The sequence below is a fragment of the Rhipicephalus microplus genome, chromosome 3 (genome assembly GCF_043290135.1).
Source record: "Rhipicephalus microplus isolate Deutch F79 chromosome 3, USDA_Rmic, whole genome shotgun sequence".
Lineage (NCBI taxonomy): Eukaryota > Metazoa > Arthropoda > Arachnida > Ixodida > Ixodidae > Rhipicephalus > Rhipicephalus microplus.
Genome location: NC_134702.1, coordinates 19,241,437 through 19,269,411, shown reverse-complemented (window position 1 = coordinate 19,269,411; position 27,975 = coordinate 19,241,437). Strand labels below are relative to the sequence as shown.

Below are 27,975 nucleotides of genomic sequence, written 5' to 3'. Positions count from 1 at the left end.
GGTAAAGGATGTATATAAATAACTCACCTCTTTCAATCTGAAGAGCGCACGCTTTGTGGCAGAGTCGGTTCGAGCCGCGCGCTGCGGAGCAACAGGTCGTAGCTTCGACCTTCGGCGAGAGAACTTTCTCTTTTTTGGTTGTTTTCTTTACCACCTCTTAAGCGTGTGTTTTACAGTCATATTCGTGATGGAAGTACGTCGGTGGAGTAGTCTTTCATGCTAAGAACCTTCCGCGCCTGGCTTATCGCGCGCTGTGCTTATCACTGTGCTTATCGCGCACGTGCTTATCAGCCGCGACCACAGACGGAGACAGTCCACGCAGCCGCCGCGCCGAGTCTGTCCGCCGCGCGGGCAAAAGCGCGAGACACGACACGAGGGAGGGGCGAAAGATGCAGCCAGCCCGCTTTTAGGTAATACGCACGCTGCGAATCTTTATTGTTGATCTACGCGCAACAGATATCTCGCACTGGCACAACACTGCAAGTTAAGATCCAGCGGCCGGTGAACCATTGCGCAGCGCGTTGTCTCTTGCGGGAGAGGGGGGGGGGGGCGTTTCTACAGCCAACGCGCGCCGTTCGTTATTTCTCTCTCTCATCATAAAGCACACGCTGAGGCATTGGCAAGAGAGAGCAAACTTTCTCTTGGTGAGAGAAGGCGGTTTGTCTCTGGCGCTTGAACAAATCGACCGTCACATTAGCAGACAATGGACGATGCACGCCGACACGCCGAGAGCCCGAAGTTCCCTAAAAAGGGCCTGGGCAGGGCATGCAGTGCAAAGGCAATGTAACTGCTAGTCATTGAGAGTGACAGCCTGGATTCCAAAAGAAGCCAAGCATTGATAGGTAGGCAGAAAGTTAGGTTGGCAGATGAGATTAAGAAGCTTGCAGGTATAACATTGCCACAGCAAGCACAAGATTGTGTTGTTTGGCAAAACACAGGAAAGGCCTTTACCCTGTAATGGTTGATGTCAGGTTGATGATGAAGGTGATTGAGTAATTAGAGGTCAAATAAATGTGCTGATGGAAGCGAACTGGTTTTGCCATTTCACTGCATAGTACTGAAAAGGCGGAGAGCCAGAAAAAAATTGCCCGCAGCTTCCCTCGGGGGAACACTGAGGAGGATGCGGAGCATATAATTGGTTAACGGGGTGTTAAAGTGCGACTTACTTGGGTCGATGGCTAAATTGGTTAACGTGGTTGTGAAATGGGGTGTTAAATTGCGACTTACTTGGGTCGATGGCTAAATTGGTTAACGTGGTTGTAGGAGGGGGTGTTAAATGAGTGAACACGTACACACGTATGCGAAAGGACGGCGCTGGTCGAAGGGACGTCGATCATTGTGTTTGTGGATTCGTTGGAATTCATTTCACCGCGACCTTGGACGTCGACGTGCCGTACAAACCAACCGACGAGCGGCAACTGAGCGAGCGAGCGCCGACCTTGAGTATATATACAGCGCGACGGCGCATGCGCTGTCAGCTGTCGAATGTTCTCGAAGGAGAAGCGCGCGCGCGGCACAGATGGCGACGGCGCGACGGCGCATGCGCTGTCAGCTGTCGAATGTTCTCGAAGGAGAAGCGCGCGCGGCACAGATGGTGGGCGACGGCGCGACGGCGCATGCGCGCGCGTCAGCTGTCGAATGTTCGAGAAGCGGTGCGGACGGCGCACTACAAGGCGAGTGTATAAGATGCTTCCGCATCTAAAAACAGCACTTAATTTTTGCAGAATGACAGAACTATAGATAAATTCAACACACAGCCTCAGAATACGATTCTTGCTCATCCACTCATATGTGGCTAGTGGTGGGCTCATCCAGGCAAATCCAGGCCTACTGATACCCAGACCAGTCTTACTGATTAACAATGTTACTTGTACTGTTTATTTGCTATCTACATCGTCAACTGTGTCAATGTCGACATCTTCAACACAGCCATCGCACAGTGGTGTTCCTTCTTCGTCAGGTGGCAGCATGTCCAGCGGCAGTTGGTCTCCCCACTCACTAGAGCGGGCCAATCGGTACACGTGCCTGGGGTGTCAGAAGGAGGGGAGTTACTTGATACACCCGTTACCACAAGGCTATAGAATACTCATTCTGTTCTGGGCTACATTTTAATAGAGAGTACCTAATATAAAACATGTGAGGCCAAAGCTCTGGCAACTGAACTGCACTTAGAGCAGTGGTCCTAAAGAGTGCCGATTTATTCATAGCTTTCCCGACTCTCTAGCCTGTAAAAGCCATAGGTACAGTAAAACCCTGTTTATTCGGACTTCACGGGACTGGAGAGAATGTGCGAATTAAGTGAGGGTATGAATTATCGCGAGTACGAACAAAACACTTGGAAAATGCCTCCTACACCATCATACTTTTATTTCTTTAAAATATCTGTGATCGCAGTTTGCTTCACGGACGCAATGTGCGACGAAGTCACAATTTTGCGAAGTTCCTGCAGGTGGCTTGGTCCACGCACAGTGTCCGAGGAAAGCATGCATATGTCCTCCAAAACGGTCAAGGCATGCGCAGCCTCTGTCATAGTGTGGTGTGAACCCTTGTCAGCATCACTTACGTCCTCGTCAGCCGATTCGCCTTCGCCGTCCAAGACTTCGGCGACAATATCACTGTCGGTCAATGTGCCGGCCACAGCAACATCGCTGTCAATTGCGAAGTAATCACCCAGGGGCACATCAGCTAGCATGATGCTCACATAGTGGTTGTCTTGCTCTTCGCCGGTTTCCTCATCGGCCACCAACTGGATCAGCAGCGTCGTGCACGAAGCCGCTATGCCTAAAGCAGTTTGCGACTATTGCAGGCGGTGTGTTGTTCCACATGTATTTCAGTATGTGGATTGCGCTTAGCAGGCTTACCGTATAATGCGGAATATAGGTCGAGGCGGAATATAGGTCGACCCCCTTACCTTGACCAGCAAAAAAAAAAAAGAAAAACGCGGAATCGTTCACTGCTTCACTTTAGTCAGTCCTCACAGTCCTCCGAGCTGTCGGAGCTCTCCGACGACGACGACTGCTTGTCACTAGCCGCCTCCCACAGCATGTCGTCCTCGGTGCCGTCGAGAGCGTTGCTGATGCAGCACTTCTTGAATGCGCGCACCACCATCTCTTCAGGCAGAGACCTCCATGCCTCGGAGACCCAACCACAAACTGTCGCGAGAGGTGGCCTGCGCAGCCGGCCTGTCGGGGTCCGCGGGTTGTCGCCAGCCATCCATTCGGTGTACAGCGCACGCACACGGTCTTTAAAAGGTTTATTGAGGACGACGTCCAACGGTTGAAGTGTTGATGTCATTCCTCCCGGAATGACGACAAGATCCGTCCTTCCGTCGCGAAGGCTCTCCTTCACCGATGCTGTCAAATGCCCGCGAAATGCATCCAACACGAGCATGTTCCGGCGCTGCAGGAGGGCTCCGGGCCGCCGGTTCCACACTGTGCGGATCCATTCGCGCATTAGGGCCTCGTCCATATACCCCTTCTCGTTGACGCGGACGACGACATCCCGCGGGAAGGCCTCCTTCGGCATCGTCTTCCGCTTGAAGATTATGAAGGGGGGCAACTTTCTGCCGTCGGCCGTGCAGCAAAGCATAACGGTGAAGCGCGAATGCTCGCTACCGGTCGACAAAAGCCTCACCTCTTTTGCCCCGCGTTCACAAACAGTCGTGGACGACGGCATGTCAAACCACACCGGCGTTTCGTCGGCGTTGCCGATCTGGCCTAGCATGTAGCCATGCTGCCGCCGGAGGTTGTTCACATAGAGTTGAAACTCTATCAATTTGTCCTCGTACATCTCCGGCAGCTTCTGGCATATCGACGTGCGCCGTCGAAGCGCAAATCCTTTGCGTCGCATAAAGCGACGGACCCAATAAATGGATCCCTTGAAGTCTTTCTTTGACAGGCCGGCTTCACGGGCGAGCTCGACGGCTTTTGAGCGAATGAGCTCCGCATTCACGGGAAGGGATTTGGCACGGTACTCGCGGACGAAATCCGCCACTTTGTCCTCGAGTTCCGGGTGCACAGCTCGGCGACCGCGAAACGACGTCTTCCTCGCGTTACACACTGACAGTTTGGATTTTTGGTTGCGCCAGTATCTGACGCTTTTCTCGGACACTCCAAACTGCCGCTGTGCCGCCATGTTGCCATTCACTTCCGCGAATTCTATAACTTTTCTTTTAAACGCGGCGGTGAACTGGCGCCGCGTCCCGGTATTCATAGCTGGTCGCAGAGTAAAAGTCGCCACTCTCTACGAACACGAAATGAACAAGAAAAGAAAAATGGCGTCGGCAGAGGCGTCGGCCCATGGAGGCGATGTCGATGCTGATGCCCAAAAAACATGCGACACTCCCTGTTGCCAGACGATCACTTTGTTTATGCCAAGGGCCGGTATATAGGTCGAGGGGTGACTTTTTAGCGAAATTTTTTGGAAAAAATCTCGACCTATATTCCGCACTATACGGTACTTTGTACTGCTTGCCTGACTCCATGCAGAGCAAGATTCGCTCGAGTACCTGCCGTCAATAGCGGCTTTTCACGAACTGTACAATTCCCTGGTCCATCAGCTGCAGGAAAGCCGTTGTGTTAGGATGCAGGAATTTCAGTTCAATGTTTTCGAGCCTGGACACTTTCGTGTGCGCACTACAATTGTCTAGCACGAACAACACCTTCTGAGCCTTGGCTGCAAAACGGAGGTCGAGCTGACGCAGCTTGGCTTGAAAGAGTTTGGCAGTCATCCAAGCCTTTCTGTTGAACAGGTAGTCAACAGGCAACTGCTCAATATTCTTAAAACATCTTGGCTTCGTATCCTTCCCGATCACCAGCAGCGGCAGCCGCTCTATGCTGGTCATGTTAGCAGCCAGAAGAATTGTCACACGCTCTTTATTTCGTTTTCCACCGACGCACGGGTCTCCCTTAAACGCGATTGTCTAGTCAGGCAGAGACTTATAAAACAGCACTGTCTCATCAGCGCTTAAAATGTTGCACAGCTCGTACGTAGAAAGGCGTCGGATAGTCCAGGCAAGTTCTGGCCGAAGTGTTCAACGCAGGCCGAGAAGCACGATGGGGAGGTGTGATACCCAATCTTCGGCGTGAGGCTGCGAGGCGAGTGCTGCTTTTAGATGACGGTGGAGTCTCTCCACTAAGCCATTTGATGCTGGGTGATACGCAGTTGTGCGAATACGCGCACAACCCAGTAGAGATGTGACAGAGGTGAAAAGCGCTGACTCAAACTGTCTGCCTCGATCAGTAGTCACCGTTGATGGTACACCGAGACGGCTAATCCAGGCAGCAAGAAAGATACGAGCAACTGTTTCTGCCATGATGTCAGGCATTGGAGCTGCTTCAGGCCACCTAGTGTACCTGTCAATACACGTAAGCAAATACGTATTTCACCGACATGGAGGTAATGGCCTGACAATGTCCAAATGAATGGTGTCGAAACGTGCATCAGGGAGAGGAAATTTTCCCCATCGAGGCTTGGTGTGCCGTTGCACCTTGATACGCTGACATGCTCTGCAAGTGTGAACCCAGTCATGAATGTTAGCGCGTATGCGCGGCCAGACATAGCGTTCAGTGACCAGATGTTGCGTAGCTTTTACGCCTGGATGGCAGATGGAGTGGAGGGTGTCAAAAACAGCACGACGAAGCTGTGAAGGAACGTAGATACGAGTGCAGTTGTGTGTAACATCGCACCAGAGCGTAACGTCGTCGTCGGGAAAGTTGACTTGTTCCAGTCGGAGGGAAGGAGAGGATCGGAGTCGTGGAAGCTCATCGTCTAATGCCTGTGCCTCCGCGAGCGAGGACAATGAAAGGTCGGTGGTGCCTGTCATGGCTTTGATGATAATACGACTGAAAGCGTCCGCTGCACTGTTAAAGCTGCCTTTTACATAACGTATGTCTGTGGTGAATTCGGCAATGAAAGCAAGGTGTAGAAGTTCTCTAGGAGTGTGCGTGGCACTGCAGGAATGCAAAGCCGAAACCCAAGTGTGTCGTGCCAGAAGAAGAAGAAAAGTATGCCACACATGCTTATGCAGGCAAGCTAAGGACGGGAAACGAAAACAGCCCAGTACAACAGTACAGGTTATGGTCGCTAATGTAGACACAGTACACAATATCTGTGCCATCAGCAACTTCCTTACTTTAACTAGGTAAATTTAACCAAATAATCCATCTCTTTCCTTGATCAATTTCAGTGCAATACAGCAATGTTACAGTCCAAACCAAACACTGCTATTACAATGAAGGCTATCTGTCGTGCTGGGAGGCGTACCAAATGTGTAAGAGGGGTGAAGTCCAGGATGGAGCTGTGCATGCACGCATTGTAGTCTGCCGTGACATAAACACCAAAATGTCTAAGAAACAATCTATTTACATACACCTAAAGAGGTATTTCACTGCACCGCAATCTGTTCTTCCAATTCCACTGACTGACTGTGGCGTAAATACCAGCACAAGGGACAATGCACAACATTGCCGAGCACAGAAGTGTGCATCACAAGTGCTGCATTTTTTCGGCTCATAGGAATCTGTTTTGCAGTGTGCACGATGTTTTCCCCAAACTCGTTCACAGTTAGAGGCGTTATGAACCACTCTTAGGGCTTAGTGACAAAACATACCCTACAAACAGCTCAGCTAAATCTCACAATTGTGCGTAGAAAAAAAGTGTTTACAAGTGGATTGCGAAGACATACAGATGCTTGTGCTCACTCTCTTGGGAGCTGCTGGAACCTGCTGTTTTAATGTACTCAAAAGATAGCATGCTATCAGCAAATAGATTACATAAATTAAGAATGGCATTTGGATTAGATTAGATTCTTGTGACAGGGTGCCATCACATGCTGGTGCCACACTCCAGAGTCTCATAACATTACAAAGTCAGCCACACCTGCACACGGGAACCAAAGCAGGAGACAGCGTTTCATGATGTACCCTTACGATCATGATGCACGCTGACCTCACTTCTTTCCCTCATGCCGTCATAGCCTCCAGAGTGCTCGTCGAGATGAAACAAGAGAGACAGCGCTGAAAGCGTGTGACACACCCCTGTAACTCAGCTCGTTCTTAACAGATTCAACAAATGTTTGCAGCAATTGATTGATGAGGCAATAAACTTCAACAATTATGTAAATAAATAACTGCTTGAAAAGTGTTAGGAGGGCCCCTTTAACCATACGAGACAAAATGAGTCTGTCAAGAGCACCTCCAAGGGAGACATAATAAGAGCATACCAAACCTACCTGCCGTGCCTTTTTTTGCTGAACACAAATTCTCTCAATCGTGCATCCTTGCAGCAGAACCGGCAGACCACGTGCCGGCTACGACGCAGCACTGGCCGGATCACACGGGCCCACTCTCTCTCCTCTGAAAGAGAATGCCAATGATAACTCCATTCTTGTACTGAAAGGACATATATTACAGGTAGCAGAAACTCAACTACACACCCTTAATGTTTCAAAACACGCACTTGAACAACAAAACAAACCATAACCAATGTAGAGGTGAGAACGTCTCGCACAATTTGTGAAATAATTTTCCTTCATATGAACGCTTTTCTGTTTTCTAGATATTCATTTTGACAAAGCTGTCAAGCAGACGTGCATTCTTGGGTACGTAGTCAACTTATGTCCACTTTTTAGCTCACAGAACAAAGAAGGCAAAAAAACAAAACAATGTGGACACACCATTTTCTGTGTCGTTTTTACGAAAAGAGTGGAGATTTCGGTAATGCATGAAAATTGCTGCCCTTTCTTTCATGCACCCTGCCAATGCTCTATATACGTTGCAGTTTGCATTTCTCATGTGCACATCTCATGACAGCGAAGTTAAGTTGTGTAATCCGCCCACTTTTATGTCAAATTTTCCAGTTATCTCAGAACAAAACTTGTTGGACTTCTTAATTTTTCACCTGAACTTTCGAATTGTTATCAACCTGCAATCTGGATCAACAGTGCTCATATCACTGAGGCTCTGCTGTATACTAAATATAGTACATGAGCTTGGTGCATTTTACAAAAAAAGAAAGACTCACTGCCAATTTCTCCAGGCCTCTGCAGTACCACGTAAGAGTACCTTGAAATAGCCGGGTGCCTGCTCTAAAAGGCATAAACACAAGAATGGACAAAGAAAGTCAACAATACTGAACTGATTTAGAAGTCAGCATTGGTGAAGACAAAAGGCTTGGACTCACTGTCTCACAAGATTCAATCATCACAAGAAAAACTACCATGTTCTGTAAGCCAATGAGGAAACTGGAATGAACCACATGCCTCCCATTGCCTGCTAATAATTTTTCTGCCTTCAATTTACAGACTTAATGCATGGCAAAGTCAAAAATTGAAGAACAACCTAAGAGGGCAAGCCTTGCGCATTATTGAAGCAGTCATGACATGGTTACCTAACAATTGACGGTTTTCGGTGAAAAATGAAGGTAGAGAGTCAAATATGCTTGTACACGTGTAAAAACTGGACTATAAAAGTTACTTCAGTCCAAAATAAGCCGTAGAAGTCATCGGCTGTAAACTCCACCCACCGCTGGCAACTGCCATCTGAATTGCCATGGCGTGCATGACGTCACAAGCTTTAAAAAGCAGTGCCACCGTCTGCTACTTAACAGCATCTTCCGCATGCAGTCAGTGTGTTCAATGTGTTGTCAGTGTTGCTTGCCACGTGGTCCACACATGTCAGTGTGTTGCAAGTGTTGCGGTGTGTTACCGGTTCCACCGCCATGTTGTCGGCCCCATCATCACCTCACGATTCCGCCAGTGGTTCATCGAGCAGCAGAAGCGGCCACGACGTCATATACGCTGCGCATTTTGATTTCGACCCCCTCACCACCTACTCAAGCGTCGAAGACGGGGCGAATTGAGATGCCAACAATCTCGGCGTTGTGGCATTCGTTGCAGACGGTCTTCCACAATGATAAGTAGCTTTATTTCAAGTGTGCCAGGTTGACAAGCGAGCTTGAGATACGAGGGTCTGTCGAAGCTGCATTCGCAAGAAAGTGTCACTTTGCGCAGTGGAATTGGTAAACCGTGCAGACTTTCGTTTTCTAGCATACGTGCATGCACAACTTTCAGTGCTGAACATAATAAATAAGTGATTGTGACCCGTGCATTGGGACCGCTGTTTTTCCATCGGTTGTTGCACGTGGCATATGTACCTAAACATTAGACGAAGCAAATGGCATGTCAGTGCAATGCTAAGCTTAGTCAAGATATACATTTTGGTTGAATCTTTGATTGAACTTCGTCGATTGCATTCGGTTTCGGTATAAAAGAAATAGCAAGTGTGATGCTTAATAATGGCACTGCCTGCAAGGAGTTTCGATTAATTTTTATCCATAGTGGCAAACGGCATACGTGTTACACATTCATGGGACACTTTTTGACCTCAGAGAGATTGATAAAAATTGTTTGCTGCAAGTACCAGCTGTAGTGGCGTGACAGCAGACAAGCTCTGCGGTGTGTTGTAAGGAGTGGGCATATTTCATACTGAATAGAAGGTTGTAAGCAATGTCTGAGGGATGGCAATGCCAGAGAAATGAAAGGATGACCACAGCTAGAAATTATCAAATACTAACGGCTGTAAGGAAAGGCTCCTCGTAGCGTGCTTGGAATGTGCAGGGAATTCCGAGAGCCTGCGTCTCCCTTGGGCAATCGAGGTCATGAGGACACTAGAAATTCCATGCACAAAAGAAACAGAGTAGGCATTACGCACAAAAATAGACAAAGATAGAGAAACGCGCTGGTAAAATAAAAGACTGCAACAAAACACTACAGACAGGCAGGCAGGTGCACAGGTAAACGGGAAACTATACAGACACACAAATATACAGTACACTCCTGTTCAGCGAAACCTGACATGTTTCGTTTAAAAGGAGTTTCATTTACCGGGAGAAAGACAGGGGTGCAGAATTAAAGCATGAAAGCAACCATATTAGGGCCAGTTGCTCCATTTAAGCAGCCATTTCAATTAAGAGGGCTTAGTTTACGTAGAGTCTACTGCAGCATGGATAAATAAATGAGTGGCAAAACATACATTGAGGCACAGCATAACAAACATTGGCACAATTAGTATCTAAAACAGTGCAAAAAGAAAGGGCAAACATAGAAGAGACATAGAAGCACTAATAATGTGTTTTTTTCTGATAATATTACTTCTAGATTTTAAAAGCATGAAAAGTGTAATTTCCACTTCTATCTCAAGAGTTCATCACAAAATCTTGAAACCATGCTTGAGACATTTGCGAGTCGTTACAGCTTCACTATGAAACTACTCAAAAGCAGACTCACCCGAGATACTTTTGATAAAAATGACTTCGACAAAGGCCCTCACACACATTAAAGGAAAAAAAAAAACAGCTTTCAGGTTAGTTTTCTTGTTTGCCAGTCCCACCTTACACCACTTCTTTATGCGAACACTTTTACAGTGTTTAAATTAAGAAGTTGCAAAGATGTCGCAGATAACACTCATTCAAAAAATTAACAGGGCCACTTATAAATCTGTCTAAGATGAAGGCAAAAACCGTCTTTTTTCTTCTTGGTCGATGCACTGACCCCCCATTATAAAAGATTCCTGCGCCTCTCCTGGTACTGCACCGCTTCTATGATCTACCCATCTTTGACCAAGCAATGATGAAATGTGATGATGTCGCCATGTGACAGTATTATGTGACACAATGAGTGCTGGCAGACAAAGATACCAAGGAAAGTATAGGGGATGTTATTAGGAGTAATTGCAATGTAAATGTGAATAAAGAAAAGTGATCGAAGAGATAACTTGCCGCCAGCAGGGAACGAACCTGCGAGCTTTAAATAATGCATCAGAACTTCTACCACTGAGTTACAATGGTGGTTATCCATCCGTCTACTTTATAGGGTGCATATATGCATTCAACTGCGAGACCATCAGTCAGCGCCACCAGTAGCCATGGCGGTGAGTGTGGAACACTCTTTATTGCCTGCTAGTGCCACGTAGCACGTGATCTTACTACAATCTGACAGCTGACCTTTTCTTTCTTCACATTTAAATTGCAATTACTTTCTTGGCATCATTGTCAGTTAGATCTCATATTGTGTCTAATAAAAAGAATGAGCCCTTAAATTTACACTGCTTTCCTTCATTCGTATTATGTGACATCATACGGTGACATCACAGGATGATGACTTTCCGCATCCCTCGTGTTTTTCCTTCATTCGTATTATGTGACATCATACGGTGACATCACAGGATGATGACTTTCCGCATCCCTCGTGTTGACGCTGACGTCGAGGGGCGCTCACTGCCAATTTTCATGTTTAATGAGACACCTAGGGCTTTCGCCCTAGATGTTGAATGTTCAACAACGTACAGTGCCACCCCAGAATGAAGCGGCCTGTTATAAAAGATAACTCTCTTGGCAGCCTACTTTGAGCCACTATAATTAAGTTTGTTTTTTTTTTCACTGTGCATTACAAGATACAGACAAGAAAATTGGCTATTACTCACAGGAGCCAAAACATGGGCAGGTTCTTGACCGCCATCTTTGCTGATCTGAAGAAAATAAGGTCGTGATTGTCGGCACTGACACTGGGGAAAGCTTATTTAAAAAAAAAAAACTGGAAAACTATTTGAAACTTGACAAATAAACTGTCGAAATGGCCATGATGCTTAAAGCAAAGCAACCAATTTCTCGCACTTGGGCAAGAATATTTGAGCACACTAGCATGCTAAAAAAAAAGAAAAAAAGTGGGGGAGGGGGAATATTTTCGATGGCGGCAGGAACCGAAAAGAGAATGCCACACCCTCGACTAATGAAAATTTGCGAGAAAGAAAAAAGTCAACGCACACGAGTCGAAAAAATTTACGAATGCTGGTTTTCTTCCGCTGCATTATTCAGGTGTGAAAATGCAAAAAGAATAATTATTTTCGGAAAGCACGGCACCATGAGTGAACAAGGGACATAGCAACAAATTTGTATGAATGGGCGGTGGGAGGGGGGCTGGAAACCTTTTTTAGTATGTTCCTGCATGCGTTTGTGGGTTTGCATGTTTAGGACCATATGTACACACACAAAAATTCAGGGGGTGGGTGGTGATTTCAGTGGGAATCACCAGTGGGAGGTGATTTGAACCCCCAAACCACCCCCTGACGACGCCACAATGTCAACCTACGTATCAATAAGTTCCACACCTGCCTTGAGTTCAAGAGGTACCGCACTGAATTAATCTCGTGGCACTTGCTTTTTCTAGTGGCCAGCATTCTGAGATGTTTTTTTATTCTTGTGTGGAATGTGTATTAATTGCCAATGCTCTACCTCTATTGTGTGTGGCTAGATTGCAGCAAATGATGATATATAAAGCTAAAAAATTATCGCAGTACTTTTCAGTAACGTGAAGGAAAGCACAGCTGAAAGCCTGTGCTCTTGCAGGCCATTCATTAAATTTTTTATTACTTTCAGTTAACTTTATTCTTCGACACCCCCTCAAGTTTTCTACACCTGTCCTGGTGTTGCTGTACTTTTGGAATCCCCCTGCCTTTCACCTAACAGCAATGTCATGTGATGTCATCACAAGAACACATCTTAATTAACATGGCATTATGGTGACATGTGGCTTTTCGCACCACTTCTGTTAATGCTGCTGCTGGTCACATAATTTTTCAACAGATAAGCCATACGATGCCTTTGCCGCAATGAAATGCCTGTGCACTTTCCTTCAAAAAGCACACTGTATTGCACACACAACAGACTCTAGCAATATAGAGAAGACAAGAAGACACACCATTAGTATGAAGTCACGAGCTTCGGCAATGGCCTTATGTCCGGCTTGTGTGCCGTTTTCAATTAGAACCTGTGAAAAGGGGGCAAAAGCACATACATCAACTTGAATATTTACACATGCACAGCAATTGTGCTTTTAGTAAAGGTCGATGATATTTGCAACCATGGAAACCACAACTGTTTATTTCACATAACGATACCAGCCAGCCATATGTGGGAACATTTCACGGAGTACTGAAGAGGCATTTGGTTGTAGGAACTACACTGCCCCAACTTCCAAAGACAGTTCCTAAAACCGTGTTATACGCATGAGGATCTAGTCCTAAGACATCAAATAAAACTGACAATGTGGATCATACTCGTGGAGCCAATGAATTGTTACTAGGCTTGTGAAATTTCTTCGAGTATTTGAACAAATGGTAGGGTATTCAAATTTATATTATTCAAAATTTCGATTTCGAAGTATTTGCAAGGAACAAATTAATGCACATCAATCCGAATGTACCGCCTGTGAAGATGGTTTCACTGCAGTGCAGGAATGCTGAGCCGTGAAAGCACTTATTTAGGAGAAATCCGCTCTGCCGCGAAGCTCCCCTTCGAATTTATAAGGGGGCTCTGCATTACTTTTTGAGCATTGTCAGGAAACGCTGCCGATCGGTGGTCGAGGTTACCGAGAACACGCGAGCAAAATATTATAGCGCACCACGCGGCATGCGATTCACAATAAACTCTCAAAGTCGGCTAAAATTTGCTCTCTTTTCACGGCAAATGACTCCACAAGCTCAGAAAGCACGCGTACCGTATTTTCTTTCCCTTTGCCATCCCTCCTTGCCTAACTCCCAGCGCTTTCATCGGGGCGAGAGAAGAGAGAATCCAATTGCAGTGCGCAACAAATCTTTGCTACTCCGCGTGTACTTGACGGATTCTACAAATTTTTGCAGCGGCGAATTCATGAGGCAATAAGCTTCTTTTGTGAATCCATTCCATGGCTACTTGAAAAAGTGTCACATGGCCCCTTTAAATAAAACTAATACTCTCAAATGAATTCATTTTATTAAGCCTAAAAGCTTCTTATGACAGCTTATATGCTCTAAGTATAATAAATTTTTAAATGTTACGTATTTTAAGGAATATGACTCACATCTTGCCGAAAGTCAAATCTTGCTACTACTCAAAGTTATTTCGACTTTCTTTGAATGAAAAAAAAAAAGAATTTGCATAGAGCCCCTAATTCAATTTAAAAAAAAATATTATGCGGGTTAGTTAGGTGATAATAAATATGCCCATTTTTCTTTATTTGTCACATATACTATTAGAATTTGATTCGAAATTATTCTACCAAAATTACTATTCGCTTCGAATTCACTTTGAACCTGAAATTCACTATTTGCACTAGCTTACTTGTTACAGTGTATAAACACAACAATCCAGACCACAGGAGAATGGGTGTGAAAGTAGCCTGTCCATTACAATTGAATATGAATCCGAAACCACATTGACAGCAGTTGCTACAGTCTGCCATCCTAAATGGCATTACCACCACAGCCATCATAAAATGATGACTTGAGAACTAATAGACAAGTATTGTCAGTTAGTTTTCATTAATATTATGTCTAATCAAGAACACAAGCTCCTAAATTTACACTTTCTTTTACGATGATCACATAGTACTACGTTTCTGCACAGGTTGATGACAATGATGTGCCACTTTCGTTACAAGAAAGAAAAGTCATGTTAAAAAAATGCCGCCTGCATCTTGCAACGCGGGGAACTCGAGTAAATGCGTTGCAGAGGGGTTGGGGTATAGCGTGAATGTTGCGTAATTGGGTATGGTTTGGGAATGCTTAATTGTTATTTTGTCTTTATTATTCTTATTCATTGAATGAAGGAGAAGCGTTGCCTTCAACGTCAAGCAAAAGCTAAGCAAAGACACCCTTGAATTGATTCCGAACGCGCGATCCAGTGCCTACATATACGGGGTGGCCAATGAATGGTTGTGCAGTGCGAGCAGTTGTTTTTTTACTAGCAGACGCTGCCTGCGTCGGCCTTGCGAGGCGAGAGAAGGGGAGAAGAGCGAAGTTTTGTGGGTTTCTTCCTGGGCCGGCATGAAACACGAGCATGCGCAGTGGGAATGTGGATGGCGCCGCCACCAACGTCTAAGCTCAACATTGTGCGACTAGGAAATGCTCCGCATTTAAAACAAGATAGTGACAATGCAGTTGTACCATGTTTTTGGGTGTACCAATATACCCGTATTTCGAAATCATACGAACAAACAGACTCTGCAACCACGTTTAGTTTATGGTTCTTATTAATTAAAATTAAAAACTGGCCCTACGTTCTGAGACTCATTCGTTCTCTTCTTCAGGGGGCGACTGTCAGGCCGGCACCGAAGCTAGCGACTTTTCTTTGTAGGTGTCCTCTCCTCTGTCGTCGGTCTTTGCGTTTCCACAAGAACGGCTGAAAGAACAACGGTGGAGATGGGGTCAACCAATGAGAAAAGTTGCCTGCTTCGGAGGTGACCAGACAGTTTCCTCCTGAAGAAGACCAAATGTGTCTCGAAATGTAGGGGTCAGTTTTAAATTTCAATATTAAAAACTATAGACTAAGCTTCGCTAGAGAGTCTGTTTATTCGTATAATTTTTTACCCAGCTACACAGATCTCCGTCAAATATGTTTGCCATTAAAGTTTTTAGAAATTAATCTTAACTTGGACTCATCACTTCAATTAATCAAGTCTGGCATAAGGCCTGATGTGAACGCGTCAATATCGCATATAGTGAGTGATGGTAAGGGTGTGTATATTACTCAAAAAAAAGTGACACATAGCTGAATCATACCAACAGGCCACTGGTCTTGCCCCACAGGCTGGCCACAGTTTCCAGCCTTTGCATCGCGTTTGGCAGCTCCATAAGTGTGAATGCACTGACCACAAGGTCAAAGGTAATCTGCAGACAAATACATAATCAAAAGAACATCACATTAATCAGAGGTGTTAACTCCACAGAACACAATATAGGTGTGACTATGGAGTACCGCCACACTGCTTTTACTACCGACTCGAGCACTTCTTCTAAGTATGGCTACAATGCAAATTAACATGAAGAAGAAAAAAATGAGTGCGCTAGCAATAGTTGGCTAGAAGCCAGACAGCATGCTACAGCAATATTTCTTTATGCTTGCAATAATACACGGGCAATCGCTCTATCATTTTGTACCAAGCCCACTAAACAAATTCCACCACACAGAAAGGAGAGGCTGTTTTTCTTTACAGATGGCAACATTTGCAGTACTTCTACATACACGCGTGTTTTTGTGTGGATCAATGAGTCGGAGAAAAACTGAGTCAGTGGGTGAGCTAGTCATCCAAACCAACTCAAGAATAAGTTCTTTCAAACTTATTACCTAACAGAAAATTAGGGAAACCGCATTATCATTCACTGCAAATACCAGCTTTTAAACACCTAGTATTCGAGTCTTCACGCCATGAATCGCGTGTGGTAAATCTGGCACTGCCAGGACAGGCAAAATCATTTTTGTCACCAGCTGTACTATTGGCGTCAAATGAAACGTGAACAGTGGCAAGCATTAGAAATGGCACAGCATGTGCTGTCCAGTCGTCACCATTATTGAAAATGTAGCACTTCGGTTTGGCAGCACTGCACATGTCCGTGGCAATAATTAAACAGTGCACGCTATATTATTGCTACTGATGTTTGCATCTTCATCATATGCCATGCAAACAAAGTAAATATGACATTGTTTCATAAAAGTGTCCTGTCAATATAACTGGGCACGATATACGCACCCAAAAGAGTACAAAAAAGTAGTAAGCAAGTGAACAGATAATCAAGCACTCACTTTATCCGTAGATGGAAGAAATTCCCGTTGAAAAAATGAGCGGAACTTCACCTGTGCATTGGTATTTCCTCCTGAATATTGTGATCATCGAAGAGTTGTTAAGCACTGCACAGCTGCAACAACGAACTTCAAGAAAGTTCACTAATATAGCAACTCACATACAGCTGAACGCCTTTAAAAAAAGAAACACTGATGTAGGAGATTATTGGGTAAAAGAGATGCCAGTGTGCTTACATTGAAACAGGGATCTATCGGAAAATGAGACCACGGTACACTACTTCTTGGAGACACCTGATATAAGGGACAAAACTTCTCCCTGGTACAAGTCTCTTAAAAAGAGGTTGAACTGTACATCTAATATAATACGACATCAAACAAACTTGATGGTTGAACAGGATACTCTTTGAACCTGTATGTGCAAAAGTCAGCTTCAGAGCAAAGAATTAAGTGAGACTGGGTGAGTGCGAAGATGTCACTGCTACTGCCAGACCAGTGTCTGCGTCATTGCTGCGTGACACATAGAACAGCACCAGGAAAATGAAATTAAGGCTGGTTTGCAGAAAAGGTTCAGCATAACAAATCAATACTATGACACTTAACCTTTTAACTGCTCATTTTTGTCAAATTTTTCAGTCAAAACGTGGCTATTTTTTTATTGCTGATTTCGAATCGGATTGTACTAAAAAGTAGATAGTCGATGTTGAAAAAATATTTTCAACACATACTCAATCAAATCAACAGAATGAAGTTTGTTTCTGAACAATACATAGAAAACCAGCAACCTGCTGCTAATAAAATTTAAAAACCTCATAAAACAAACAGTTACAGACGCCACATTTTGCCTCACTTGTGTAGGTTAAGCACCCTTGCAGTATTTCACTGGGAAGCTTCGGAGCTGCATCAAAAATTTTAGAACATGGAATAACGCAAAGTGGCTTCACTCGCAATGCTCGCGTCCAAGCTGTCTTCATCATCGCCAGAGAAGCTACTCAATTCACCATAATCACTGCCTTCACTTCTGGGCACAAGATAAATATTTGTATTCCAACGATCATCACTCAAAGAAAGTGACGAAAACGAATAGCATTGTTTTCGTGTTCATGGAACAGCTGCGCGTGGGCTGCCTCCAGTGCACGCCCTCTTTCCGTACAAAAACTGCGCTCCTGCCGCATGAGAAAACTATATATCTTCGAGCAAATGCTCCCATCAAGCGGATGACACGCAATGTAAGCCGTAAATGCGTGCTTCTCTGCCTGAACCCTAAAGGAGAGTACCTATTCCACTAGAACGAGTTCGTTCAAAGCAGTTTGGTGACAGTATGGGCAGAATGAGCTGTGCTCGTCCAAAGCAGTTAAGGGGTTAACGGTATGTTAGTACTTTATCTTCAAAGTACATCTTCAATTAATATGAGAAACAAAAAGTGCCTATGCTGTTTATGTTTTCTTTTCAAAGTTTACTGCAACAAAACAGCTCTATGTGTTGAGACAGACACAATGATCCCATAGCAACCGTGAAAAAAAAAAGTAAAAACAAAATTGCACATCTCCACGAAGTAAATCATGACAAATGAGTGAAGCTCTGGGTATCGTATGGTTGACAACCAATACATTACCCAAGCATTGCCCCATATAATGTAAACTGAGTGAAATAAAATGATGCAATGTGGTTATAAAGAGTCGACAACAAAGCTGTGCTCTACGGTCCATAATGTCTATGTTGAAGCTGCAGACTAGTGTGAAGAATTTGTGCTTGTCGGCTTTATAGTGTTCCATCACAATTATGATTGCTGTTCATCTATTGAAAACCCTTTTTTTTTTAATTCACATATACACACTTTTGGACTATAGCAACTGTTTCTCCAATAAACCTTGACACGACACAGTTAGAGTCAATGACAAAGCTGTGTCCTAAGGTCCGTATTGTGAACGCTGAAGTCACCGACTAGTATAAAGAGTTTTGTGCTTGCAGGTGTTTCACACTGTTCTGTCACAATTATGATTCCTATCAATTCATTGTTAAAAATATTTTTTATCATATGCTTTGATTGAGGGGTGCTTAAATGCTAGTGGTGTTGTGGCCTTTTATTTCGTTCTTGTTAACCTTTCGTTAACATTTTACATGGTGCTGTGCCAAGACAACGGACATCCCTCGACCCTAAGGAACGAGAGCAAAGGAACTCCATCTTGAAGAGCAGCAAATAGCTCCTGGCGTTGTGTCCAACTTCAAATAGCTCTTGAGATTCTTAAAATGGAAGTGAGCTCCAATGCTTCCATACGGTTGGTTACAACTTATCACAGATATTACAAACACTATCAAGCAGAGGTAATTACCTGCTGCCAAAAGCCTTGCCAGAGCATGCATTTCATTTGAGATGTCAACACTGAAGTACTCTTGAAAGTATTTTGGCCATATACTCTTTGCAGCCCTGTGGAAGGAAAAAAACAACAACTAACGCTTTCTGTAAAATCCAAGGAACATTCATGCTAGATTCATGCCTACTTCCGTAGAGTCATGGCAATTGAGAACACTTAAACAGTGGTAGTGCTGGTAGTAAATGTTTTTCTCTTCATTTCCGCTAGTTTACCACTGTTATTAGTGAGAGGAGAAGCAAACTCTTCTTCAGGAGGAAATAGTGGATTGATAGATTCTACATCAGAAAGTTCGAGCAGCTGAGGCTTACTACACAAGGAGTAGAAAACTTTGACTATTACACCAATGCCCAGCACGAACCTAGGGTATGAGCGGAAGCTTGATTTGTAAGAAAGATTTATTTTTGTAAGAAAGCTGTTGCTTCTTAATTCTCGCTTCAGTCTAGTTCCATGTGACTGACATTGGCAGCGCATGTTATGGGCAAATCAAAGGTTTATAAGCAATAAAGAAATTGAACAATGAGTAATACGGAGAAAAGAATGGCTTTTATGGACTTCTATACTTTAAAAGTTCAACAGGAAAAACTTATGTGACAAGTCAGGGCAACGCAAGCGGTGGAGTTAACAAATGTCGCAGATCAACTAGCAACCACTCGAACACGGGTCTATGACCCACTTTTGTTGCAGCTCCAAATGAATTCAAAAGCTATTCGTTTAGTCATGTGACCTGTAACATGGTGACTTCTTTTGCAGTTATTGAAATGCCACTTAAGGCCAAATGGGTAAAAGTTCACCCTGGATGAGGAGATCTCGAATGGAACAAGAAAACCGGTCATAAAATGTGAATTCACATGACTGCTGACTCGTAAAAGTGATGTGGGTTAGTGCATCAATGAACAAAAGAAAAAAGTGCTTCGAAAGAATCACCTACATGCTGAATTGCATGATAGGTAAGATAATATACAGAAGACAAAGAAAAGATTAAAGAAATCGGAGCTTACAGATTGCCTAACGAGCAAAATTATGCACATGTTTAACAAGACATCAAACCACAGAAAGAAAAGCAAACACAAGTGTGTTTGTTGTGGGTAGCAGTGTATGTGTTAGCATTTAGTACATCATTCAAAATACATTATCAATTTTAATGGTTGGTCAGATAACATATTACTGTGAAATTTGCACCCTGCTAATGTTTAAAAAAAGATATATGAAACAATGCAGGTCTTCTACAAGTACGTATGGTAGCTCATTCGGTAACGCAGATTACAGCTGACATACATTACGTAGGCTATTGACTGAATCCCTTGTCCAATATGAGTATACATTATAACGGTAGTGACAAAAAAACATTGCATTGGGTAGCAATACAATAGCCAATTTTCTTCATTTTTCTAGCACTTCCTGCTACGAACCAACGAAACTTACCAGAAACATGAAGCAAGACCTGACCCAAAGTCCATGATAGAATTAGGGGCGAAAGCAGGATATAAATGTTGAATCTGAAATGTGCAAATCAATAAACAAAATACAAGAGACAAACGACAGAAGCTGCGTACAGCCGCAAGGCAACATAATGCGAATGCTGGCATCAAAAGCATTTCCACACAGCTCTACGGCTGGAATGTCATCTTACCTCGTGAAAGACGTCGTGGGCAACTGCATAGTCGCCGGCTAGTTTCCCGACAAGGTAGCCACGAGCTCCGAAATCATCATACCTGCATAGAGCGACGAGAGAGGGTGCAAGGCAATGGAATCCACATACTTCTCAAGCATAAATTCAGACCAAGCAAATCACAAGCATGGGAAAACCTTTTCACGGTTCCGAGAAAAACAAGGAACGATTGCACGCATAAATTGAAAATCCTGAGGGACCTGAATGGTCTAGGCTATCTGGGTTGTACTTGAAACTCAACGAGATCTTCATTCCTCTCTTCTTGACAACAAAAGAAATTGGAGAAAAATAGAAATGTCACAGGTAAGCTTGAAAACCTCCTCATGTGATCTATGACAGGGGTACATGGTGATAAAAAGCTAGAGATTACTAGTTTGCACGCTTGACATCGGAATTCACTTTTTTAAAACTGTCAAATACCTAATCGATTCTCTTCCAATGACAGCGATGATGTAACTTACAGCAGGGTACGTCACTAGCCTCTGTACGGAATGCTGGTTACACATGAAACAATGCATATGAAGTGTTCCGCTGTGTGAATGTTTGACGCTGATTTATTATTGGGAAAAGAGGAGAGATAGATGGTGCTTATCAATACCTAAACAAATCAAGATTTATTAAAATAAGTGTCTACAAGTAAATTTCTTATCATATACTTCCAAACCAAAGTCTACTACTGACTGCATATCATTTATACATAAGTTTAACAGCGAAAATAATGCATAGCGGACAGGAAACAGGAAAAATACGGGACAAGCGCTGACTTCAAAGTGAAATTTCGTTGACAAGAAGGCTATTATATAGTATACCCGAGTGAACAGAAAAAACAGTGAAAGAAAAAAAAAAGACGGAAGCAAAGATACGAAATAACATCAACAATCCCTGAGTCTGCTACGCGACCCTCACACATTTTCGCACTGTTAACCGCAAGTATGCACAACCAACTAGCCCAGTCAGCCACTTTGGTAAGTTTCATTTATGCAATTTGAGACTCATCTAAACTGCTTTTGTGCTTTCCCGCATGCAGAAGTTCCAAAGGCAGACCCGCAGATTCTTCACGGAACAATTTACCGGAATCACACGGCATAATTTGTGGCGATGCATGTAGTCCTCAGGATAGACAGACATATGTGCCCGTGATCCCGGCTCTCTGGCAAGAAACCGAACTTTCTCAGCCCAAACTGTACGCAAAATGTTGTTCGATACTTCAGCTGTTTTCGACCACACATTTGTGAAATATATATGTACTGTGTAATTTAACAATATAATTCCTGATTAACAATAACTGATCATTGGCAATGCCCAGAGACATAGAAGGGCCCTCTGGAATGCACTAAAACATGGTAAATGATCATTTTCAAACATGTGCGCCCTGCAACCTCTAACTGCATTGGCTGGAAATTTAGCCTATGACCTAATACTTGCGTCACACGGTGACGTTTGATCATGATCAGGCCTGAATCCGGACCAAATTCACTGATCGTGATTGGCTTGTGTGTGGTTGAAATCAAGAAGAGGAAATGGGCATGGGCCGGGCATGTAGTGCGTAGACAGGATAACCGCTGGTCATTAAGGGTAACTAACTGGATTCCCAGAGAAGGCAAGCGAGTTAGGGGTAGACTGAAGGTTAGGTGGGCAGATGAGATTAAGAAGTTTGCGGGTATAAGTTGGCAGCAGCAAGCACAGGACCGGGTTAACTGGCAGAACATGGGAGAGGCTTTTGTCCTACAGTGGACGTAGTCAGACTGATAATAATGATGATGATGATGATGATTGGCTTGTTTAAGGAAGCTGCAGAAGAGAGCCAATCCCTATCGTAGAATGCCATCCTAATCGTGATCAGTGGAGCACTGTGTGACAGTGGTGCAAGACTCGTTGAACTATTGCAAAATGTGTTAATATAAACGAACTCCTGATTGGAGTTATCTTGGGAAACTTAAGCAAAAATGCGGCAATGACATAAAAAAAAAATGATAGCTCCTATACTCGCCTCATAGGCTTCCACAATCTCACTCGCTTCTTCAGGCGCTCAAATACTTGTTTTTTCGCATCTTCTTCAACGTAATCTCTTTCCTCCTGGCTCATTCTCTCAATAGCTGGAATAGAGATAACAATATAATGAAACAAACTTAACATCTTCAGCCTCGAAATGTGTCCTAAAATGCGTGCATCATGTTATTTTTTTGGCAATGAAAAAACTGACTTTATTATTAAAACATGCTGGAATAGAGATAACAATATAATGAAACAAACTTATTTAACATCTTCTGCCTCGAAATGTGTCCTCAAATGTGTGCATCATGTTATTTTTTGGCAATGAACAAACTGGCTTCATTATTAAAACATGGAAGTTTGTGTTCAACTGCATTCATCAATAGTGTAACCTAATAAATCTCATTATTTCTGTCAGTGTTCTTGGTTTTGATGCACTTCATTCACAAAGATCATTATTTTCACAGTACCAATCACCATTGCTTTCGTGCTCATGGTACACTGCCCTGAACTTGCCACTGTCTAAATTACACCACTTTTACAACCACGCAAACTTTGAAGCACTGTGTTTTTAAAAGCAATCATCAGCTCACCAAGTGCTGAAAATGTGATATGAGCAACAATCATTCATAGCATTAAAAAGTAACAACCATTAAAGTAGTTCAGATTGTCACACCATAGCCTGAAACTGATGATGTCAAGAATATCTCTGCCTTCCAGTGCTGTTTGTATGAGGTGAGCTAACAATGTTAAACAAATCAAGTTGCACAGATTTGTGAAAGTTTGCATAAAATCTTAGACTACCCATTGAAGAGCGTGCAAAGGTATGGAAATCTTGGCATCTCAAGATGCTCGCAAAATTAGCACCAACACATTTACATTATATAGCTATGACTAACGAAAGTAAACATATGAGCAAAAGGGCAAGAAACTCACAGTTTCCAAAGAGCTCCTTCTCAATGTTCATAGCTCGGGATCTGAGCTCATCATTCTCGATGGGTAGGTGCCGAGACCAGAGCTGGTTCCTGATAACCATGGCTGCTTCGCGTAATTTGCTTATGTCTTGTGCTGTGAATGCAACATAAGAAATGTCACAGCCAAAAGTATTAGCTACAAGGGAGAACAGTGGTACGCTTATCCCACATAAACTATTGGCAAGGTATAAAGTACCCTCACACACCCCAACACACACACACTGGGCGATAAACTGAAATTTTAAAACACCAGTGGAATTTCTTCTGTACATGCATGCTGTTAAAATGAACCGTGCACACTAAGCCTGAAATACTGATCATGACAACAACTTAGTTTGTGAGCTTTCCCTACCACGCAGTTCATTTGGCTCCTCCCTTTCCGAAAATGGGCAAATAACAACACCTCTGATTATAGTAATTCTGATAACATAAAGAGAGCACTTAGTATGACAACTTCAGATAATGTCTGGCAACCACACTACAAGCAGATTTGTGCAACCTTGTATAGTAGTGATTTTCTAAGCAGGTAATGCTGTTACAGTCAGAAAGTGCGCATAGCCGTTACTGTCACTCACAAACTGTCGGACAGAAAAACCACCATGCCTGTGAAGAACACACAGCACAGTCACAGCGAAAGCTGGAACAGTGACTTTTCAAAGCCTTTTCTTAACACTCTTTAGGTTACTGTTACAAGCCCACTTGCTTAATACCCGCTGCACCATGAATAACCACTATTTTTATGAAGTAGGCCGGCATTCCCTGTGCTATTCTTCGTCATTCTTCGGAGAAGAGTGGTTGCTGCACACTGGCAAGGAATTTTGTGCATATTTTTTATCCAGTGGCTGACGAGGATAAAGAATTATGCCTGAAGTGGGTATGCGCCACAGTTAATAAGAGATCAATAAAAAGGTTTTGTAATGGGTTGGAGCATTGGATGACCAAATCGTGATGCAATTCGCATTGTGTGACGTCTGGTTATTCACTTGCTGTTTCAAATTGCTTTATTACTCATACTAACACGATTCCTTTCTCGACATCAAGCCAGCCTAAGGCAAGTTTGCATTAGACTTTCAAGCAGTGGCATGACTCTACGGTAGAATACTGGGCTGTGCCACAGGAGCCCGGTTTCGAATCCCGCCGTGTCTTCGGTTTCTTTTTTTTTTTACAAGCTTTGTTTCTTATTTCGTGCGATAGTGGTTAAGGACACAGGCGGCGGCGCCCTTGTGATCTGATAACAGCTTTCTCTGTAAAACGTTTAGTAACGCTTGCAGCAGAATACATGCACTAGCAAGCATGTTCAATGGAACTCGTGATACACATGAGTGTAACATACATAGCGGTGATCATAAAAATAAGTGATACGATTATCAAAACTTGACGGATAATCGCTCCTTTCCATGATCAATGCTACCCTGATAGGCAAACTTCTGTTTATTCAACTAAAAGGGTATCAAAAGCACATGCATCCGGAAAGCCCGTCAGAACGAAGGCAATTTAAAAGGCACAACCCTGGTGCCCACCCACTACCAACGAACTCGATGACGGGATATAGATAGACTTCGTAAGTGTCATTGCCCCTATGCCGCAACTTCATCAACGTCTGCTCAAACCTGCGGGTGGTTATTACATGAGGAAGAACTTACTTTCGAGAACAGCTTCGGCCGCCGTCAGTAGTTTCTCTGGAAGCTTGACTTGCTTCCGTCTTCGCGCTCCAGGGTGATTCCTGTGTTTGATCTCGGCCGCATCGAGTGCATCGCTGAGCTCGCTCGGCAGTGAGACGGCATTGCTAGCTTTAGTAATCGGCTGCGTCAAGAAAATTGCAATATCAGAGACGACACTAAGGAAGAACAAAGCAGCTTCGGCGCATAACCCGACAGTCCGACACAACCTCTAACGTAGAGGCCTTAGCGTTATCGATGAGCTAAAGGATCCGTGGAACTGCGCAAGGAATCTCGACAAGTAACTGTAGACGAAACTTAAATGAGTTAGCTAAAACAGATAAAAACAGACATACATTTCATAAAGTAAATACTCGGCCCAGATTTTCCCACGATAAACTCACCCGAACGCTGCAGATGCAGGGTTTTGTCCTCAGAAACCTCAGGAGCTTGTGTAAATGACTCATTTTCGAAATTATCATCAATTGAAAGCGACGACCACAAGCGCGCACATGGCACAAAAAGCCAAACAGCGTTTGCTCTTGTTGGATTGGCTGCGGACGGTCCCAGCTCGTTTTTTTTTTAGTTCATACTGTGATTACTTTCGGTTTTGAAATCGAATTCGAAATTAGAGTTTACTGGACAATTCATTTAAAAACCGCATTTTTTCAGATATAAACGCCGACTTCCTTTCTCCGTGAGGGTAAACGAAAGAAGCGAAGTCGGCGCAGTGGTTCGTTGTTACGAAGTCGTCTTTGTACCATCTCCAAGAGTCTTGACCATACTCCACCATGATTCCAGTGATTATCGGACTCCTCATTTTCATATTCACCACACAGCCTCTAACTTCCATCGTCACACTGCACTGTCGTCTATCAAAAAAGTGGGGATTATTTATTTGTATGGCCTTCATCAAATGTCAAGCATATTTTAGCAGTATTGCGCTTCATGTCATATCGTCGTCTACATAAGTTTTTTAATTCACGTTGGCCGAGCTCCACAAGAACTTTAACAGCTGGTTGCTGCAAGCAGTAGTTTTAATAGCGTTTTCTTGCGAAGCGTTGTTTCACTTAGTCTTCCCATGGTGATGGCTCATAGACACTGCGTGAGATTAGAGTTGTGAAAACCGCAGACAAACTCGTCCTCCACTTGACGCTTACTTCAACATAAGGTGCCTAATATAGCGCAACCAGGACGGGACAGAGAAGAAGGCGCATCTCTGTCCCGTCCTAGATGCGCTATACACCAGATACTACGGATGACCAACAAGCCCGCCGTGCAACACCTTATTCATGAAATTTATTTTTAAGGCAATCGCGGCAAGCGAGGTACAAGCAGCATAAGAGGCGCCAGAGGTGCTAGATGTAGTGGTTGAACTGTTGTCGTTACATCATAGGTATCCACATTGAGCACAGAGAAAGTTGGGCGAGAGGGGATTAGTATGAACAAGGGTAAGAAAAGGGAGAGGGGGCGGGGGGCATGTGGCGCAACTGCCGTCACGGCGAGTAGTGAGACACACAAATCGTTCATAATGATGGCAGTTTTCTGGCATGGCCACACAGTTTACGCTGAGCTATAAGTGCTTCCCCGTCAATAATATATATAGCCCTCGATATGTGGCATTCCAAGAACCGTTTACTTCCCATCTTCAATACCGTGAAGCCAGGAACCAAAGGCAGGCCCCTGTGGAAGCATATCGTCGCTTCATTTTTATCTTTTCATTTTTTTTTGTCTTTTCTCGACAAGTGGTTGGAAAGGGGGGTTAATGAACACGGAGTTATATGATTGAATAACTTTGTAATGAACATTCACAGCGGTGGCTGCGGTTGGGCGTCCGAAGACACTGGCACAAACACACTGGCGGCGCCACGCTCTGTCGCGCGCCGCTCGCGTGACGCCGCTTTTCTCTTTTTCTCCCTAGGGAAACGACGAAGACGCGGCGTATGTAGGCTCCCTATTTCTCCCGCCGAGCGTCGTGGAATTTCTGCCGCCACGGAGGAAGGAAAGGTGACGATGGAAGTTAGAGGCAGTGTGATAAATATGAAAGTGAGGAGTCTGATAGTGATGAAATCATGGTGTAGTATGGTCAAGACTCTTGGAGATGGTACAAAGACGACTTCGTAACAACGAACCACTGCGCCGACTTCGCTTCTTTCGTTTACCCTCACGGAGAAAGGAAGTCGGCGTTTATATACGTAAAATGCAGTATTTAAATAAATTGTCTAATAAACTCTTATTTCACATTTATTTCAAAACCGAAACTAATCACAGTCTGAACTGAAAAAAAAAAAACAAGCTGGAACCATCCGCAGCCAATCCAACAAGAGCAAAAAATTGTTTGGCTTTTTCCTCCGTGGGCTTTCTGTGCCATGTATAGTAAACTAGATGTGCGCCTGGAAGGCTGCTTTATCGAGGTGCTTTATCGAACCACGCTCGACTTCTGCTAGGCGCGGTTCATTCTCTTAATTAAAACGGCCTCTTAATCGCATGGCAGCGCCACGCTCGACTACTGCTAGGCGCGGTTTATTCCGTTAATTAAAACGGCCAGCGTCATTCGTTCACGAAATGCACCGCAGATGGCACCAAAATCTCACAAAAAAACCACAACTACAAAAAAAAAAATGTTCGCAGTCAAATTTAGCGGCAGTCTGGCAACACTGACCCTCCCAGTCTGGCAACCATTTATGCAACGCCAG

The 27,975-nt window shown here is 43.9% G+C and overlaps 1 protein-coding gene across 1 annotated transcript; it reads right to left on the bottom strand.

The window, feature by feature from the left end:
• Positions 1 to 1,855: 1,855 nt before the first annotated feature.
• On the bottom strand, positions 1,856 to 25,843 carry LOC119163568 (ribosome assembly protein METTL17, mitochondrial). Its single transcript, XM_075889014.1, has 15 exons — positions 25,684 to 25,843; positions 25,265 to 25,424; positions 23,584 to 23,715; positions 22,646 to 22,751; positions 20,617 to 20,698; positions 20,409 to 20,482; positions 18,945 to 19,039; positions 16,615 to 16,685; positions 15,594 to 15,701; positions 12,755 to 12,823; positions 11,481 to 11,525; positions 9,574 to 9,666; positions 8,023 to 8,086; positions 7,232 to 7,355; positions 1,856 to 2,025 (listed from the first exon to the last, which is right to left on the bottom strand). Exons 1-15 carry the CDS (start codon positions 25,759 to 25,761, stop codon positions 1,878 to 1,880), a joined length of 1,449 nt encoding a protein of 482 aa, XP_075745129.1. The 5' UTR covers positions 25,762 to 25,843; the 3' UTR covers positions 1,856 to 1,877.
• Positions 25,844 to 27,975: the final 2,132 nt, after the last annotated feature.

Excerpts from the sequence above, each read along its gene's own strand:
- LOC119163568 (XM_075889014.1), bottom strand. The coding sequence starts at position 25,761 with ATGATAATTTCGAAAATGAGTCATTTACACAAGCTCCTGAGGTTTCTG. Across the intron at positions 20,699-22,645 it reads AGATTGTGGAAGCCTATGAG|GTATGATGATTTCGGAGCTC; the intron begins GCGAGTATAGGA and ends CGCTCTATGCAG. Across the intron at positions 2,026-7,231 it reads AGCAAAAAAAGGCACGGCAG|GCACGTGTACCGATTGGCCC; the intron begins GTAGGTTTGGTA and ends CTGACACCCCAG.